Source organism: Charadrius vociferus, unplaced genomic scaffold, assembly GCF_000708025.1.
Source record: "Charadrius vociferus isolate BGI_N301 unplaced genomic scaffold, ASM70802v2 scaffold309, whole genome shotgun sequence".
NCBI lineage: Eukaryota > Metazoa > Chordata > Aves > Charadriiformes > Charadriidae > Charadrius > Charadrius vociferus.
In genome coordinates this window covers 2,177,956-2,197,768 of record NW_009661370.1, presented here as the reverse complement: position 1 = coordinate 2,197,768, position 19,813 = coordinate 2,177,956, and the positions used below count along the sequence as shown (strand labels likewise).

General features: G+C 39.9%; 1 protein-coding gene across 1 annotated transcript in view; it reads right to left on the bottom strand.

The window, feature by feature from the left end:
• The window catches only part of WDR64 (WD repeat domain 64), an 89,046-nt gene that overhangs the window by 8,541 nt on the left and 60,692 nt on the right, over positions 1-19,813 (bottom strand). The window contains 11 exon segments of the mRNA XM_009893656.1: positions 1,555-1,660; positions 3,038-3,145; positions 3,770-3,795; positions 4,385-4,427; positions 5,830-5,917; positions 7,779-7,877; positions 11,972-12,102; positions 13,008-13,184; positions 15,191-15,360; positions 16,632-16,755; positions 18,687-18,835. Of these exon segments, the coding sequence (XP_009891958.1) occupies positions 1,555-1,660; positions 3,038-3,145; positions 3,770-3,795; positions 4,385-4,427; positions 5,830-5,917; positions 7,779-7,877; positions 11,972-12,102; positions 13,008-13,184; positions 15,191-15,360; positions 16,632-16,755; positions 18,687-18,835 (1,221 nt within the window).

The following is a 19,813-nucleotide window of genomic DNA, read 5'->3' as shown; positions in this document are numbered from 1 at the left end:
TCACTACCTCATTGTCAAGCACAAAGCAGAAAATAATGGACAATTCATTAATATGCAAAGAAATATATGTATACTCTTTGTGAGCACTTTGTCATTAACTGCATAGGTTTGAAATGTAAAGAGTGTAAAATTTTTTCTTTAAACGACATGAGAAAAAATAAGAATCATCTTCTCAAGACAGTTATCTATTGCACAAAGTAGGTATGAGAGCTTCCTGGGGATGAAACTGTTTTTCAGTCCTGGTAAAATGGACAAAGTTTGATTAATTGTATACATAATGAAAGCTTAATGTTTTACACCCTTTTAGCGCACTCATGTGAAACTAGAATCAAAGAACCATTTTCCTGAGGACCCACGGCTGTTCAGTTTCCTGCCGAGGCTCCCTCTTCCCTGCTGAAGTTGCCCCTTATCTCTCATTTCTGCTACTGGACAGAAGAATTTTTTGTGCAATTCCAACATTCATACTAGTCATATCTGGTTTCTATGACTGTGCATTTGCAAGCAAGCAAAGAGGATCACAGAGAAGTTGACCTTTTTCTAACAAGGGAAAATCTGTAATGAGAACAAGAAATTGGTAGTAGCACTGCGGATAGAATGGTGAGGAAAGCATGAAAAGCAAATACACATTGGCACAAACACAAAAGGACAAAGGGAGAGTATCAGATGAACAGGTAATAGGGTGGATACTTTTCCACAACTAATTAAAATCCTGTTTAGTGCATGCTGCCTTCCTGAACTTATTTACTGATTTTAATCAATGAGGAGTGGAAAGTCCTCTTCATTTGCAGCATTAACGTCAAGCTACTGCTCAGTTTTGAAACAAATGGGAAAAAAACCCTTGCTCCATCCAACTTCTGACAGCATAAGAGCAGGAAGCTGGCAGGAAACAATTCTACTAGGTACTTTAGAAGAAAAGTGACACATTAAAGAACAAAAATCTCATATGACAGATGCAGAAGAAGAAAATTGCCAAAGTGATTCTAAAGGTTTGGAGGAGAATCACACAAAAGATAAACTCTTGGACTTTCTGCCAAATGAAAGCCAGATTTGGTGTAAAATTAACAATCTAACAATGAGCTGCTAGCACAGACCACAAGTGCGTTCTTTCCGTATACAGCAGCGTACTGCTGAAGCCATTACTGTGCACTCCATATCAGTGTCTGAATCATGGCTCTTGATACAGAGCAGCTGCAGTTTTTTATTTTGTTTTATTACCGTGGATGTGAAATTTTTGCTCGTTCTTAGCAATAACCTTTGCCCTTGGTATTAATACAGTAATTCAGATGAAAAGTATATGCTGAGCTTGTGAATTAAGAAAATTGTACTATCTTTTATGAAAACAATTCTACTGATAATGCTATTAATGTAATGTTAAGCTTTAATCTACCATCCTTTCATACCAGCAAATTCCTTTTCCAATTATTTAATTATAGGTTTGATGGAGAAAGTCTGTCAGCATTTGGACCTTCATTTCCACGTTTCTGGCACATTTACAGCATGATTTTTTGTGGTCCTACAACTGTCCCAAACAGAATGACTAACGTGTTTACTCACCCTTACTGCCTGCCAAAAGCATCTTAGTGGAGATGTCTGTACATAGTGCTGTCAGAGGAACTGAAGGGTATTTTGAAAATGGCAAAAGTTCTTTCACTAATTTTCCCTAAAATAAATAAATAAACAAACACATATTTCTCTTTATAATATCTACATAAAAAAAATAAAATCAGTGCCTCAGAAGTTGGGTGCCATTGATTTGATCTATTCAGCATTACTCAGCTCATATCTATTCAGAAGGCAGCTAAAAAAGTATTTTCCTAATCTACTGAAATAGCTGGGATGTATTGTTCCTCTAGACTGCCATCTCTTCCTCATCAAAAGAACAAGCTATTTCACTCTTCAAGCAATTCACAGTACCTACTCCTACCTTACCACTTATCTCTCATTTGCTGTGGAATACCATCAGCATACATCTCATTTGCTACCAAAATGTCTTTTCTCGCTGCAGATGGACCCACGATATCTCCTTCACCAACCTGTTCTATTTGTCAAGCCAGCATAAGTAGACTTTCTCCCTTACTGTCTCTTCAAGTTTGGGAGGAGGTGAGGGAGAAAGTCTTGCAGATAAGGAGAATCTCGACTGTATCATCCATGTAATGATGATGACAATCATGTCAGTGATGACATCACCATCATCTGAACTTGAGGATTCCTAAAGGAATCTAAGCACACTAATGTATCAGCTGTGAAGACAACAAAACCCAACAAAGTCCACACCTACTATACCTGAGGACTTTTACTATTGCATTCTATTTTTTGCATAAAACATCTGCAAAGCTACCGTACCATGTTTCTGAAAAATTTTCCCTGTGACTTGCCTTTGCCGGGATTCTGCTAAAGCCTTATATGGTTGATGTATTGTGATCACTGTCTGCCACAATGACCAATATTACCTGACCATATCATGGTACTCCCCTTTCTTTCTGTACTTACTTTTTATCTCTTGTTTAGAGTAACATGTTTTCTGGAATAGAGTCTCATAGGTCTGAGGTGATATGACAACTAAGCCATTGGCATTCTGTTGCGTGATTGGCTTTACAAGCTGATTATAGCTGTAGACGCTATGTTTTAGGATACTATTCTCTCCTAATTTGTAAACCTACTAGTGCTAGCTGGCTTGTGCAATGTTCCAGGCAGATTTCTTCTCTTCTAAGAGTAGAACACTCTGCCTTGCCTATCATCCTTTCTTAGAAGGTAAATGATGTGAGTGAAAAACCAACTTCTAGACTTCCATATAACTTTACAGTCAGTTTTTGTTAATAATTATTTCAAATCATGTTTCTTCATTTTCCACTTGCCATTACTCTCTGCTACAATTATTAAAGCAGAACTAATTTGTGTCCATGGAAGAAACTATTAAACAAGAAATGCGATAAAATATCTGCTGCTGCAATTGCTAGTTAAAAAGCATGTTTCCAAAGATTAGTAGAATTACCTTCTCAATGGCACAGTCCCATCCCAAAGACATTCAGATAGTTACCTGAATACTCCATAGATAGATACAGCCATTTTCATGAGCAGAAGCCAGTACTGGTAAGTGTAAGTTACTTGCGTCTTCTGCTTTGGAACACAAATGATCATACATTTTCTTAACAATTTTTAGTACTGCTTTTGAATGCACAGAAAGTAAATAACATTAGAAAAAAAGTAAATTTGAAAATAACCTCCATCATCAAGATGGCGTTACTCTGAAAACATTACAGATATGGATAAAAGACAACTGAAAAGAAATTAGAACAATCTTCATGATCTTATCTAAACCAGCCCAAACTATTGCTCCATGATGCGGAGGATCCTTATTTAGAGCACAGCGAAAGATTTCAGAGAAACTGCAAGCACTAGTGAGAGTAGAGGAGTGCAAGACAGTGGTCATCAGGACAGCTGAGAGGCAGTTTTGCAGCCTCTGCATGAGGCTTCTAGAAATTACTATAAATTCAGCAATGAAGGGACATTTAATAACTAAGTGACATTTCACAATTCTGAATCATAGATTTCTACACTTACTTATCCAGTTTAAAACTTTTGCTAAATGCAGGGTGGTGGTCACAGAGAACCTTTTTTGATTTCCTGCTCTGACACCCCAGAGCTGGAGATGCTGGGGGAGTCCCATGAAGGTCCTCAGTGAAATGGACATTCAGTGGATGCAGGACCTAACATAAGTGTCTATTTCATTGAGCAGCTACAAGGTTTAGGGATATTCTGGTTTCAGGGCATGTTTTCTTTGCAAAATAAATTCAGCTTAAATCCACATTTCAGATGATCAGATTTCTTGTTATTGGGAAAGTCTGCTTTCCAGCAGAGGATGTGTAGAGTATTCCGAAGAATCCTGAAGATTTACTTCTTGCAAATTCACCAACTCCATTTGCACAGGTTTAACTCTTAAGCACTTGGCTCTCTCTTGTTTCTGTTGTTTTAAGGACAGATATACTATCTTTCCTTCTAAAATTCCATCTGCTTTTGAAGATTTTGTCTGTGAGGCCATTCACTCATGCTTGACTCAAGTTGGCTCTTACTACACCATTTCAATATTTCATTGATCAGATATTTATGTGGAAGAGAAGTGTGTATAACTGACTTTCTCAAATTCTGAAAGGTTTTCAGCATCATGTCTACTTAGAAAAATCAGCAATTAGGCCCTTGCATATCCTATATCCTTGCCTGGCTTTTGGGAAATAACTGCAAATCAGGGCTGAGCAAAAGGCATTGAGGTGTGTCATCCACATACCAATGGTATCCCACACAAACTGACAAACTCAGTTTCTGTGGTAATCTGGGCAGAACTTATGGATCAACAACAAAGAGAATGAAAAACAACATCTTTTCATACCTGTTGTTATTTGAGTATTAATTTCATCACTTCTTACATTTTCCTAAAAGCAAGGAATAAAATGTAACAGAATTAGAAAATAGAACTTGGGTGTAACTACAGAACAGTTTTCTAACTGAAATTATTTTAAGAACCTATCTTTTTTAATTGAACAATTCAAATATTCCCCCAATTTCCATTCAGTCTGCGATAGCACTGAGTGAAAACAAGAAACATTTCATCTGAAGAGAATCAAAATCACAGATGAACAAATCACAAATGAAATTAATTGGAATTTAGGAGCATGATAAAGGTAAATTTGGCTGAATGGCATTAATTTCTTAGGACAAGCAAAGTCGATCACTTACAGTCATTTGAATGTAACCCAGACCTCTTACTTGGAGAGTTTAATACAGAACATGCCTATAGTCTTGTTACTGCCTTGAGCAACGATGAAAAAACCGCATAAATAGCAATAACATTTACTCACATCTGCATTTTCAGTATGAGAATTGTTATAGTCTTTCATTTGTGCCTTACTATATAGACTTCTGAGGATTCACAAGGCTGACAGTAGTGAGTATACTGGCCCCAATTGCCAAGTCAAATAAGACAGGAAAAACTGTGCAGCCACAAGTGTTTGAGGTATCTTAGAAAAGGACAAGCCGCTTCAATCTCATTCTACATATTGATCTGTAAGGGTTGATTGGCTGGGCTTATGGGGAACTTTTTAACAGCTGCAAATGCCTGTCTATTTTGTTATTCTAACGACTGCATAACACAAGATATTGTATACTTTAGTTAGCAGATGACAGTTAGGCCTTTGTCTACTTGGGAATCTATGAAAGTGCCATGCTCTGCTGAAACAACATGATGGAAAGAATCAGAGAGGTAGCAGGATTTTCCTCTTTTTTGCCTACTTGCTGTTTGCTGCTGTGGAGATATGGCATGTTCTTCTGGCATAAAAAGACAAAAAGTGTTAGAAAAATTATAATGCTATCCTTAGCAAAAATACAGATTGAAACACTGGCATCTTGATGATAAACTAAAAAAAAAATTACCATAATGTCATTTGAAAGCCATATAACTAAGCAAGTGTGGCTGCAATGTAGATGTGGTTCCACTTTTATTCAAGTACTTCATGACTGTATTTTACCTTCCACATTGAGTTCTTCTATACCCCCATTTGAAAGTCAGAATTGCTAGTGATAAGCATCTGACAAACACTTTTACAGTCAGCTATTCCATGTATCACAGAGCCAGTTGCCTGACAGAATGTATTCTTAATTTCCCACCTCATTCAGTTTGGGCAAACAAAGTTGATTTCTCTGTAATTCTTGATATTTAGTTTTGTGTAGGGCTTTATGGAAGGATTTTAGTAAGCTACAGGATTTTAAAACAAAAACCAAAACAAAACCAGAAATTTGTTTTGAATCCCACCAAATCCATGATGGCACTATACCTACCTTATGTAGGTTCAAAGAACTGCTCTTGTGCTCTGGAATGGCACTGATATCACCCCTCACAGTAGCAGACGGCAGGGAACTGATTTTCCTGTGTGAAAGAAATTAGTGGAGATCACTGACATTCTTGAAGATACTGTTTGCTATCTGGAAATCAATATTTAGTCTAATAAAGCATAATAAAATAGTGCCTGAATTGATTAGACTAATTAGACTAAGAGTTGTTGGTGTTTTAGAAATTTATCCAAGTAACTAGGCAATATTTGCATATTACACAGCCAACCTTTCCCATCAGGAGTTTTGAACAAATTCAATCCATAGTAAATCAAAATGAACACTGGTGTTCATCCTCAAGAAGTGAAGGGGAAAAATTCAATGCCAATGGTTTCTTCTCTTTCATTTTATGCAGTACTTCGCTCTGCAAATAATATTCAACTAATTATAGAAACTTATTTTCAATCTTTCAAGATAATGCTCAGAAATAGGATTCTGTGGAAGAAACTCAGGAAAAAAGTTTGGATGTGGCCTTCAATGTTTGTGTTTCTGAGTCAAGAAAAGTTCTGACTGTGCTAATGAGAGGTTCTTGCCACATAACTTACACCAGTGTCACAACTGCTCTGTTTTTGACAAGAGTATCTGAATAACTGGGATCATGTAAAACCCATATAGAAAGTGTGCAGCTGGAGTAGCCCACTTAGAATCATACAATCATAGAATAGTTTGGGTTGAAAGGGACCTTTAAACATCACATAGTCCAACCTCCCCTGCAATGAGCAGGGACATCTTCAACCAGACCAGGTTGCTCACAGCCCCATTCAACCTGACCTTGAATGTTTCCAGGAATGGCGCATCTACCACCTTGCTGGTAACACCCCTTAATTCCTTTGGGGTATTTCACTGCTGTATCTCTTTTGACTCCTATTACGTCAGAAGCCCCTGTCTCATCTCCGTAGTGTGCTGCAGTGTAGCCAGCATGTCACAGAGCAACAGGCTGCAGGCCCTCTCAAGCACCCAGTCTCTCTAAGCGTTGCCTGTCATCCCACAGCTTGTCATGGGCAAGCCTGCTATTGCCCCCCTCAAGCCCACTTGAATTTGAACAGGTGGCCCTGAGTTCATAATTAGTCAGTGTTTGATTTTACAGACGTGCTAGCATTCTTAACATTGTGTGTGTATATATGATCACAGTCAAATTTATCCAGGTACCTTCGCAGTATGTACAAAACATCCTAAGCCTATATTATTCAAAGTCGTTGAAGGACCTTCCTGCTTAAGCACAATCAGAACTTTTCTTGATTTATAAAAAATTCTGTTGTGAATTGTAATCACAACATTTTTCATTTAGCTAGGATTACCTTTGCATATCCATTGGAAGACAGGCACTTCCGCTGTTATGTACGTGTGCAATGCCTTTCTCTCAAAATGACCATATTTGGCTAAAATTCTGTTCTCCATCCAACACTACCAACCTATGCCAGCTTCTAATTTGTTTTAAATGCAACTTGAGGCTGCACACTTCAATGAGCTTGCCTTTCTCCTTGTTTGCTGAGAGTATCTAATACCATGAGCATTGTATCAAGTTTAAAAAAAAGAAAAACCCTACTGCCACACAGAGTTATCACACAGAGATAAGAATCAAAGAAGGTACAGTACACAGGAAAACTAATACCTGAGAAAAGCTGACTTGAATTCTTCAGCAGAATTGAGACTTATGAGGTCATTTACAGGACAAAAGGATAGCTGAGTGAAGCAGTAAAAAAAGAACATGTAATATGGATTGACGAGCTTTACAAAAATTTAAGGATGGGAAAGCTAATTAACTGTTTGAACTTGAACTGATTAAATACAAAGAAATTCTGAATTTAAATCAGCTATCTTGGACAAAAACTACATCAGTTTACTACAACAAAATTCCAAATGCCTGTGTCTGTCCTGTGGGAAGAGAAGATGCACACAGTTACCTGGAATAGAAAGCACTATGTACAAGGAATAACACGGCATTGACTCCAGATGCTTGAAGAACTGAAGGCTGGCTGTCTTCATTAATTTTACACCTGAAAATAAAGATGTTTGTACAGTGTCAGATAGGTTGCATATTGTTCCCAGAAAAATTTGCAGACTTTATTTGTAATCTAAAAAATGAAACCTTTCATTTCCCAGAATGTACCTCACCTAAAAGTTTTAGACACTGTTTTTCAGAACCAGTTAATCAGTTCCAATGGATTAATGTCAGTGAAGAGTAGGTACAGAATGTGCCTGTGCCAGGAAAAACAGTAACCTGATGGAACGATGAACACTTCTTTCAGACAAATATTTTCTTGAGAAGTAATATTTAAGAGAAAAGTAAAATAACTTATGTTGAAGTTAACTAGCTAAGTTAATGTTAGAAAAGTACCCTTTTTCTGGCATTCAAGCCAGTCACGCGAAGCCTGGGTAAAATACTCTACTTACAAAGCATTGACTTCCCTGTCTTCCATGCACGCACTTGAACTGGCTCCCTCATATATGGGGAGGCAAAAGCAAAGGAAGAGACAGACCCATAACTGCAGTTAAGTTTTGATCATTTTTTGGAGGAGCTGGAGATGTGTGCATGCCTCCAAGGCTATGATCTTATTGGCATCGTAGAAATTTGGTGGGATGACTCCTACAACTGGAGTTTTGGCATGGAAGGCTACAGGCTCTTCAGGAGAGACAGGCAAGGGAAGCGAGGAGGCGGTGTTGCCTTATGTGTCAACGAGCAGCTGGAATGCATGGAGCTCAGCCTAGGGATGGATAAAGAGCCAACTGAGAGCCTATGGGTCAGGATTAAAGGGAAACTGGGAGCAGGGGACATTACAGTGGGGGGCTGCTACAGGCCACCTGGCCAAGAGGACCGAGCAGATGAAGCCCTCTATAGACAGACAGGGGCGGCATCACGTTCACAGACCCTTGTTCTCATGGGTGACTTCAACCACCCTGACATCTGTTGGAAGGGTAACACAACCAGGCATAGGCAATCCAGGAGGTTCTTGGATTGCATTGAGGACAACTTCCTTCTCCAAGTGGTTGAGGAGCCAATGAGGAGAGGAGCTATGCTGGACCTTGTTCTTACCAACAAGGAGAGGCTGGTAGACAGTGTCAAATTCAAGGGTAGCCTGGGCTGTAGTGACCATGAAATGGTCGAGTTCAAGATCCTCACGGCAGCGAGGAAGGTGTGCACCAGGCTGACTACCCTGGACTTTGAGAGAGCTGACTTTGGTCTCTTGAAGACTCTGCTTGGTATGGTGCCATGGGATGAAGTGCTGCAGGGAAGAGGGGCCCAAGAAAGTTGGTTAATATTCAAGGACCACCTCCTCCAAGCTCAGGAGCGATGCATCCCTACAAAGAGGAAGGCAGGCAGAAAAGCCAGGAGGCCTGCATGGATGAACAAGTTGCTCCTGGACATGACCAAAAGAAAAAAGGAGGTCTATAGGGAGTGGAAACAGGGGTGGGTGGCCTGGGAGGAATACAGAGAAATCGTTCGAGCAGCCAGGGATTGAGTTAGACAAGCTAAAACTAAATCTGGTCAGGGACATTGAAACAAACAAAAAATCCTTCTTTAAGTATGTCAGCGAGAAAAGAAGACTAGGGAAAATGTGGGCCCTCTCCGGAAGGAAATGCAAGAGCTGGTTACCTGGGACAGAGGCAGAGCTGAGGTACTCAATGACTTTTTTGCCTCAGTCTTCACTGGCAAGGACTGCAGCTGCACTGCCCATGACAAAGAATGCAAAGGCGGGGATTGGGAAAGTGGAGAACCACCCACTGTAGGTGAAGATCAAGTGCGAGACCACCTGAGGAACCTGAAGGTGTACAAGTCCATGGAACCTGATGAGATACATCCGCGGGTCCTGAGGGAACTGGCAGATGAAGTAGCTAAGCTACTAGCCATCATATTTAAGAAGTCGTGGCAGTGTGGTGAGGTTCGTGCTGACTGGAAAAGGGAAAAGGGAAAGAAAGAAGACCCAGGGAACTACAGGACAGTCAGTCTCACCTCTGTGCCTGGCAAGATCATGGAGCAGATCCTCCCGGAAACTCTGCTGAGGCACATAGAAAACAAGGAGGTGATTGGTGACAGGCAGCATGGCTTCACCAAGGGCAAATCATGCCCGACAAATTTGGTGGCCTTCTATGATGGGGTTACAGCAGCAGTGTCCAAGGGAAGATCAACTGATGTCATCTACTTGGACTTGTGCAAAGTGTTTGTCACCGTCCCACACGATATCCTGGTCTCTAAATTGAAGAGACATGGATTCAACAAATGGACCACTTGATGGATAAAGAACTGGCTGGACGGTCGCACTCAAAGAGTTGCAGTCAACAGCTCAATGTCCAAGTGGAGACCAGTGACAAGTGGCATTCCTCAGGGGTCGGTACTGGGACCTGTACTATTCAACATCTTTGTCAGTGACATGGACAGTGGGGTCGAGTGCACCCTCAGCAAGTTTGCCGATGATACCAAGCTGCGTGGCGAGGTAGATACGCCGGAGGGGAGGGATGCCATCCAGAGGGACCTGGACAGGCTGGAGAGGTGGGCCTAAGCCAACCTCATGAAGTTCAACAAGGCCAAGGGCAACGTCCTACATCTGGGTTGAGGCAATCCCAAGCGCAAATACAGGCTTGGCGGGGAATGGCTGGAGAGCAGCCCTGAGGAGAAGGACCTGGGTGTGCTGATTGACGAGAAGCTCAGCATGAGCCAGCAACGTGTGATCACAGCCCAGAAGGCCAACCATATCCTGGGCTGCATCAAAAGAAGTGTGGCCAGCAGGTCAAAGGAGGTGATTCTGCCCCTCTACTCCACTCTCATGAGACCCCACCTGGAGTACTGCATCCAGCTCTGGAGTCCCCAACATAAGAAGGACATGGACCTGATGGAGCGCATCCAGAGGAGCGCCACGAGGATGATCCGAGGGCTGGAGCACCTCTCCTGTGAGGAGAGGCTGAGAGAGTTGGGGCTGTTCGGCCTGGAGAAGAGAAGGCTCTGGGGAGATCTTATTGCGGCCTTCCAGTACCTAAAGGGGGCCTACAGGAGAGCTGGGGAAGGACTTTTTACTAGGGCATGTAGTGATAGGACAAGGGGGAATGGGTATAAACTGGAAGAGGGCAGGTTTAGATTAAACATTAGGAAGAAGTTTTTCACTTTAAGGGTGGTAAGGCACTGGAACAGGTTGCCCAGAGAGGTTGTTGAGGCCCCATCCCTGGAGGTGTTCAAGGCCAGGCTGGACGTGGCCTTGGGCAGCCTGGTCCAGTGGGAGGTGTCCCTGTCTATGGCAGGGGGTTTGGAACTCGATGATCTTCAAGGTCCTTTCCAACCTAAATCATTCTGTGATTCGATGATTTCCCATGGTACAGAAAAACTCAGCTCACTTTCTCAAAAACATGCCAATTTTACACATGAAGCATGCTGTGAAACTATTGGGTAGGACAGATAAATTGACTTTGCATGGTCTTAAAAGGCATGTATTCCATGACCAACACAGAAATATTGCCATGCTGCTCCACTCAGTTTCCACTCAGACATGTTTTCATCGTTCAGTTTCCTGATGTAGCAGCTTAATTAGCATGAGAATGTCTGGAACCATCCTACACTCACTTTTTGTCACTTTCTGTGAAAGTTTTTTACTCCCAAACCTCCAAAATCACTTCAGATTTCTCCTTGTTGAATGTGAATTCTAGTCTTCTAGGTATAGACAGTGATACTGATAACGTAGCGTATTTGCCATTGTCATCTGAAGTAGCATTATTTCCAGATGTCCTCCCAGACATGAAACTTCCAAAATAAGGATGGTTCTACAGCTCAGTAGCAGCCTCTAGTCAATGACAGAGTGACTTACATAGTGAGAGTTTCCTTCAGTGGCAGTGCTGAGTTATGTTAAAACGCTATTCTTAATTACATCATCCCTTCCCCAAATGAGTCTCTGCCTTGATCACTTCTCCTACCTGCAATGTCAGGACTAGCTAGCAAAGTAATTTGCCGGGGTGTGTGTGTGTGTGTGTGCTGATAAATCTTTACTTTAACTCCTGCTTGTCCGTCACCCTTTACAATCGGGTATCTTAGAACTTCCAGTATGCCATTTGAGAAGTTTGTATGAAATACTGGAGATCAAAATGCCTCCATGAAAGCAATACTTACAGGCATCTCACAGAGGCAGATTCAAAATCCCACAAAATTATTGCACCGTTTGCACTTCCTGTAGCTATCAAACTGTATCCTTCTACTTTCAAAACATCAAAACACTTCATTTCCACAGAAGGTACAAAATTCTACAAAGAACATTAAAACAATTGAGTAGGAGCAATGTGGACACTGGACAGTGAAATGTTTTAACTGTTAATTTAATAAGATGCCTAAATTGACAATGTCTACAACAACTGCATATTCAATGCTATTCTAATAGTATTGTATTTGAGCTACACAGAAGCACCAGGAGGAATCAGGGAGTGATAGTACCGGGAGACTCCCTGCTGCAGAGCACAGGGGCTTTTATCTGCCAGCCTGACCTGCTATCTACGGCATAGTTGCAAATAGAGCATGTAAAAACAGCTGCAAGATGTGAAGACTGATCAGAAGTAGGTATCTATAGAGATGCTCTAGTCAGGTGAAAGCAATAAGTCACTGAACAGAGATATAATGACCTTTCTATAAACATAATCTAGATCCATTACAAAGTTAGTGAAATTATACAAAACAAAACTGAAGTCTCATGGACTATTCAAGTTAAACTGGTCAACAATTGAAACATAAATATGACATCTTATTTTACCAAAGCAATAACAAGAGAAAATGGAATCACTTTTAACACCCAGTTTGATCTTTATGTGCTACTATTACTGAAGGTCTGTCTATCTATAGTAATGAACAGCATTTCATTTCTAGAAGAACTCATACAAGAACCTCAACTTACTATTTTGTGCAAGAATGTGAAGTCTATGTTCAAAGCAGCTGCTTAATCATGGCAAAAGCCATAGAATGGATTATTAGGCAGATATAGCCCTTAGAAACAGTCTCCCTCTTGCATGATTCATTTTAGACCTTCAGTGTACTGAAAAGTTTGGAACACTTACTTGGTTCTTATCCTGTCATTCAAACAATAAATCCTTGAGGGCACAGTAAACATTTTAGTTTCTAATCTTCTGTAAATGATGTAGAACCTTGAAGTGTTTCTCACCTCTGTATCAGTCCTCAGAGAACTGGTGTCAGACAGCAGCTGAATATCCGGAAAAAAATCATACGTTTGTAAGGTGTCAGGCTTCAATGACAGAGACACAACTGGATTCCTTTGTGGCAATGACACTGACTCAGGAAGCATCCATGTGACATACAGATATGATTGAACTGAGTTACCCTGTTGAAATAACCAACTTAATGGAAGAGGAACAACAGGATTTCTCTATTCAGAAGAAAATGATCAGCAACTGTGTGCCAAAAGCTTGTTTCCGTGCCAAACTACGAAAACCATTACAGACTTCACCTAGCATGTGCCTACAATGCAAACAGAAGCACCAGCCAGAGATATTTCAGCTCACTTTTAAATTACCTGCTGCTATAGTAGAAGCTGTCCAGATGTAAAGTTCAGAGCTTTTGATTTTATGCAGTCTCTTGAGTTATAGCTGCTTACTTTATTAACATTGCTAGTCCTCAGTTCATAACTACTATACCAGCAAAACTGGTAGTTGTTTCAGTTGCGCGAGAAGAACAAGCCACGGTTCAGCCATGGCCCTGAGTCATTGATTCCTCCCCATTGTGCGTAGAGGTCACTGGAGTTACCTTGATATTTTTTCTGCCTATAACAAATTCACTTCAGTATTTAGTTTCTGCTTTAACCTCAATATTTCTGTCCATTTTGGGAAGTCCTACTGAAACAATATTAATGTACTTACATTCATATAAACTTGGAGCAGATTCAACTCTTCACCAATGTGTTTGTCAAGGGATACATTTACATTTCATGAATGGTTTAACAATATCAGTAATAACACTGGGGGCAACTGGTGTGATGTAGTATTTCAGAAAAATCTGAATATCAAAAGCAAACTCTCTATAAAACAGCTTTTTATTAGCAGGAGGCTTAAAAGTAATAAATTATTTAGCAAGGTGAGAGCTTGTATGTTTTTTTCCCCCTAAATGTATCATCTGTCTAATAAAAGCTATTACTTCTCTCCGCAACCTTTGTTCCCTTGCACGTAGTAGCTTTAGAGTTTCATGAAGAGAATTTTGTCCCAAGTTTCTTCTTGAGGAAAAAAATTCAACATAGCCATGCTTTGTCTGAGAAATCAAACCCCGCTTATTGTGAGCTCCAAATGCACCCTGTTAATTTTTAGCTGAAGTGAACACAAGAGTAGACTATCAAAATCAAGCCAGGCAAGCCTGTCTGATTGATTACTCTCTTGTTTCTTGGTTCTTAAGCACCCACTGTCAATCTAGTAATTTTAGAAAAAAAAAAAAAAAAAAAGATAATTCTGTAGTCAAAATCTCTGATACTAAGTTTTCTTGCAGGATAATAGGTCACCTACTCTCCATAGAGGGAAAATATACCAAGAGGGATATTGGGTACAGTTGAGCTTCAAGCGCTTCAAAGTGACATAAGTGTATAGGCCTGAGGCCTTTATGGCTACTGAAACTGAACTCAGAGTCATGGGAGGTTCCTATTAGTAAATATTAAATGGATCCCCTATGGCATACAAATGAGTGGGATGGGTTGACAATAATCTGAGTCTGAGGGATCAGCTGCTGAACTAGGGCAGTTATCTCTACAAAGTTCTATCCATAACCCAAGAAGGTAATGCTGTGTCTTCCACTTCTCAAGGAGTGCACGAAGTCCAAAGGGCAGTGGTGAAGAAGGAAAAGGTACAGCTGCCTCATGAGAACATGGCCCTAGGCCTGAGGTACTGTTCAAAAGCAAGCTCTGACCAGTGCAGTGGGGCAAAGTACATAAACAGGAATTGCAGGAACAGTTCTAACCAGTCTCAGCTTCTGGTGAACTAGAAACTCTTTAAACAGGGTAAACACTCTCTATAATAACAACAGGAGTATTTTAAAGCTTTTACCTTAAAAGATCTATAACTACTGAAACCTCAGTCACAAACAAAAAAACATTAATGTGCCATTACTGTGAGTGCATGGAAAGGAATTATCAGAGTCCTGGAAACCAGCAATGGACTAATGAACATATTAACACTTAGACAGTAAAGCGGAAAGCTAATTTGATGACATGCAGAAAGGGGATTGTTCCTTGACAGTTTCTAAAAGTTTATCTACTAATTAATGAAAAAGTCTTATTTTACCTTGAAAATTAGGAGCTACCAAATGTAAATAGAAAAAAAATAAATTAGATAAGTGTATTTGAAAAACCTGAATGATTTTCATCTTCCCACTCTGCTCCAGAACAAGAAGTGCATGTTGACTGTCATCAGCCTTCAGATAAACTATCTTCAGCAGACGACACTCATCTTTGCTGTGCTGGGCCAAAGGCAAAGCTTTAACTTCCTGCCCACTTTCAAACTCCCAAATTTTCACTGTTCCTACACAGGGATGAGAAAGATACACAAAGGAATTAAAGTTCAGCAATAACCTGTGCTTCAAAGTCAGAAGTTTGAACTGGGTTGAACAGGGAAAGGAGAAGAAAAAAGAAAATCCAATTGAAGGTTCAGAGCTGGGTCATTGGTCTTTCAAAAGCTGTAATGGGAAAGCACCCTCAGGGACACAAAACTTACCAGAAAATACCTTCACAACTAACCCCACCATCTTTTCCCATGCCTGTTTTATGCTGCAGCTCAGGATAAAAGACCACTGCCTATCTCACTTCTGTTTCTGGCCTAATGCCATCAGAGAGCAAACAGTGTGGTGGGCAGTCAGGCAGAAGACTTCAGCTGCAGCAAGCAACCGAGGGACCTGGTTGCTGGACTTGTCCCACTGAGTTAGTGAGGAGAAGGAGCTAGACCATTATTTTAAGTGAAACACTTAACTACATATGACTCCACATTTCTAAGACTTGGTAGCGTTCACCTTCTGTCATGCTCTTAAGATCCATAAAGGGTGGACTCTCTACGCCCCAGTATAAATAAGAAACATTAGCCAGTATGCTGTGTGGAAAAGGCTATCTCCTCTTTATGTGAGGTAGCTTTAGTGTATTTCATATATTTTAACACTTCAGGTGTGTACTCTTGAACATTTGAATGTAAGAATTCAGCCATGTCAACAGATTACAAAATTATCAAAGTTTGCTGCAGAATTCAGTGTAGCTCCTGTGTATTGGAGAGGTCTTTTCACATTACCTAAAACTGATACACCCTAAATAACACAAAAAAAAAACCCCTCAGGAAATACATAGCTATATATATTCTAGTGTTCAGTGCCTGCAGATACTACAAAATTGAGCTTATGATACTATAAAATTGAAAAACTACCTTTCTCCATCTGCAGCCATTAATTACAATGTGTTACACAGATCTGTGTCCTAAGTCCTATGAGGAATCATCGTTTCAGACCAAGAGCTTCGCAGATAGTCTTCCATAGAGCAATAAGCTAGCAAAGTACCAGACCTCAAGCAGCCAAGAATCACCTTTCTGTGAATCACCTATCAAATAAAACCCAACCAAGATAACCCTCCCCCTGCTGCCTTTTCCCCCAGACTGCACATTCCTTTCTGTACATATTTCCTCCCATCTTGAAAGAAAGCCAAAATTAATTCTTCTGTCACTGAGACAGTCAAGGCAAAGAGTCCTGTCTGCTCATGTCATATGTCATTTTAAATAAATGTATTAAAAAGGTGGTAATTATTTAATTGCTTTACCATCACATGCCCCAGTAGCAAGATAAAACCCATTTATTTCAATGGCTGCACAGGTGACTTCAATATTTGGCCCATGTGCATCTTCAATCTGATATATTTGATATCCTGTTTCTAGGTCCCAGACCTGAAAAAATAAGATGGTAATTATTTGTACTGCAGCCTCAAAAACTCATCATACAATGTGTTCTAGTGTAATTAGTGGTAGACGAATACTTCAAGAGCAAATTTTCATATCCTGTGAAACAGGTTCTCTGTTAGAATAGCACACTACCATGTTCTTTTACTGAAATACTGGTGTAATTTCCCTGAAAATGTCCCTCTCCTCAGAGAAGCAACTCTAGCAAGGGCAGGCTCTATTTAGCATGCTATGAGAAAGACCCATGTTAAGTCAGGGAGACTGTTGTCAAACATAATGAATTTCTACAGTGCAAAAGCAAAGAAATATAAATACAAAGAATGGCTAGAGCTGTAATTTCTGTGCTGAAGATCACAATGAGGCTTTTCATAAACATTTGGTCCCAAAATGTAGGAAAAACTATGTCTGATCATTATCTAATCCTTTTGGGAATTTAAGCACTGCTTATAATGAAGAACCAGTACAAAGTTTGGTCTCTGTAGTGGAATAGCTCAGATTCACCTGGATTTATGAATCAGCCACTCATGTCATATGCACTATCTGAATCTGATTTTCTACAGCACCAAGTGCCCAAAGCTATCTTGTAATTGTAATGGTGTTGTAGCCATTGTGGTCTAAGGTTTACAGTGAGAAATAACATCTTTACCAAGTGTATTAAATGAACAAATCTTTACACAAATGAGGCTTTCTCTGCTGGAATGGCATGCATCACCAGCTGGCCCAATAAAAGATGTTACCTCTCCCTACAAATCTTGCCATGTGACCTCATCAAGAGTTAATGAAAACTGCAGGTCCTTGGTACCTCCGGTGATCATTGTCACATTGTTAATTACCCTAGTAATGATTCATTTTATTCAGCTGTGGGTTTTCTGACACTTGCATGGCAACTATTTTTTAGTGGTTCAAATGCAAATGGTAAAGTTAATAGGCAAATTTAATCTTTTCATTAATGCTTCAACACAAGTAGAGTTGTGATAAAATGTGATAAAAGTGATCTCCATCACTTTATTTGTCTTGTTAGCTGGCTATTATATTCAACACTTCTCCCTCACTGTATGAAATCCTTAAGGCTCGGAACAAGATGTTCTAAGAAATAATTTCAATGAGAAAAGAATCTAAAGAAAGTCAGCAAATTGGCTCCAGAACTGCTAGCCAAATAGAAGCAGATCAGTCAAAAGAATAAGAAGCAAAACAGAAGGATAAAAGTCAGGTTTTATAGTTTAGGCATAGTGTATGTGCTAATTAAATTTTTCAGTTTTAGTGAAGGAATCTTTTTATCTAAGAGCAGCATCTTTTACACAGTCCTTTTTTATACAAAATCACTTTTTTTCATGTTTTATACCAATCCATAGAATGTCTAAAGTACACATTTATATTCTACTAAACTTTATATTCTTCCTAAACTTTAAATAGAAGCTTATCAGATATGCCTTCTGAACTGAAGAATAATGTGTAATTGTGCTTGCATGAATTGCTGATTGAATGTACAGCTTGACATCATGACCATTAAAATTTTCCTTTGTAGCTACTAAATAGCCAATGGACTTTCACTACAATTGTTATACTTGCAAGAGTCCATTGCAGGAACAGGTGAAGTTTTCCTGTTCAGCCAAAGGAAATAAAATTACAACTAATCCAGTATCCCCAAAGCCTTGCTCAATCTGTCTGGTGCTTTGCAGTGCAGCCATGTCAGCGCAGGCCAGGGAAGTATTTTTCTGACAAAAGTAATGCTGCTGAACCCAAATAGTTTATCCATCACGACTACCACTTCCCTGGAGAATTTGAGCACAAAAATAACCACAAAACCAACACTTTGAATAATAAACACTAATCACTTATCTAATTGCCCAGTAACTTATTTGTAATAAAAAAGCGAAGGCTTTTCTTTTTCAGTTTAAATGGTGACAACTTACACTCACCTTCAGTATTGACTCAGAGCAGATAGTGAGAATCTGGTGAAAAGTCCTGTTGTAAACCAGAACATTGATGCTTTTCTGATGCGTCTGTGGCACCAACCTTGTGTCTTGTATCATATGAGTTAGGGGATAAATATCAATGACAACTGAACCTGCGCAGGGTGAGAGGAGTGAGAATATATAGATTTTGTATATAGTATCAGTTACTTTCCCATAGATGCAAAAAGATTTTATGTAAACCATAGGGTTCATTTGAGTTCTTCTGAAATTGATAAGGAATGTTTTCTGTTTCTTGAGAATATCTGTTCTCTAAACCAGAAAACATTCACACGTGCTCCCCACAAAGCACCAGTTAAACAGTGGCTAAGTATTTACCTGCCTTAAACAACCACCTGCCCACCTTCAATGGGATTGATACCCTGACTCCAAATCATTAAGAGCCATAAATCCCCCAGTCCTGGCATGGGTTGGCATAGAATGTAATGAACCCAAATAAAAAAAACTGTTAACTGGCAGATATATCACTAAAATAAATTCTGGTATCCATTTTCTTAGAGATAAAGCAATTCTACTGCAGGTAATGATGATGTCTTTCCAGTATCTTCCTTTATGTGGCACTGGACTGAACGATGTTTTCTAGACACCTTCGAACGCTCTCAGATCAGAAGGCTTGCAAAACCAGAGGCAGATGGGGAAGACAAGACAAAAGAAAGGACAAGGTTTTTACAATGCAGGCTCACAAGCCAGACTACACGTGCAGTGCAGTGTAGCGTAGTGCAGTGTAGTGTAGCATCCTACACTACAGTGTAGTGTTCCAGTATTACTACGGTTCTACCAGCAGAGGAGCAGCAGTCAGCAGGGAGTAGGCAGCAAAGGACGAAATTGCCTAACACTTGGCATAAGTCCAGGCACAGAGGCCAGCAGCTTGGCAAAGGCACAGAAGGAAAGCTGTTGCAATACTGAAATGAAGCATGAAGGTGAGCTGTGATTTATAGATGTTAGTGAACTGAAAATCTCCTCTGTAAATTCAGGTCGATACCAATGAGAATTCATTTGCCCACATATAGCCTCAGTCTTTTGCCCTCTTCAGGGGCAAGGAGACATTCACTTAGCCTTTTAATGGAATTATT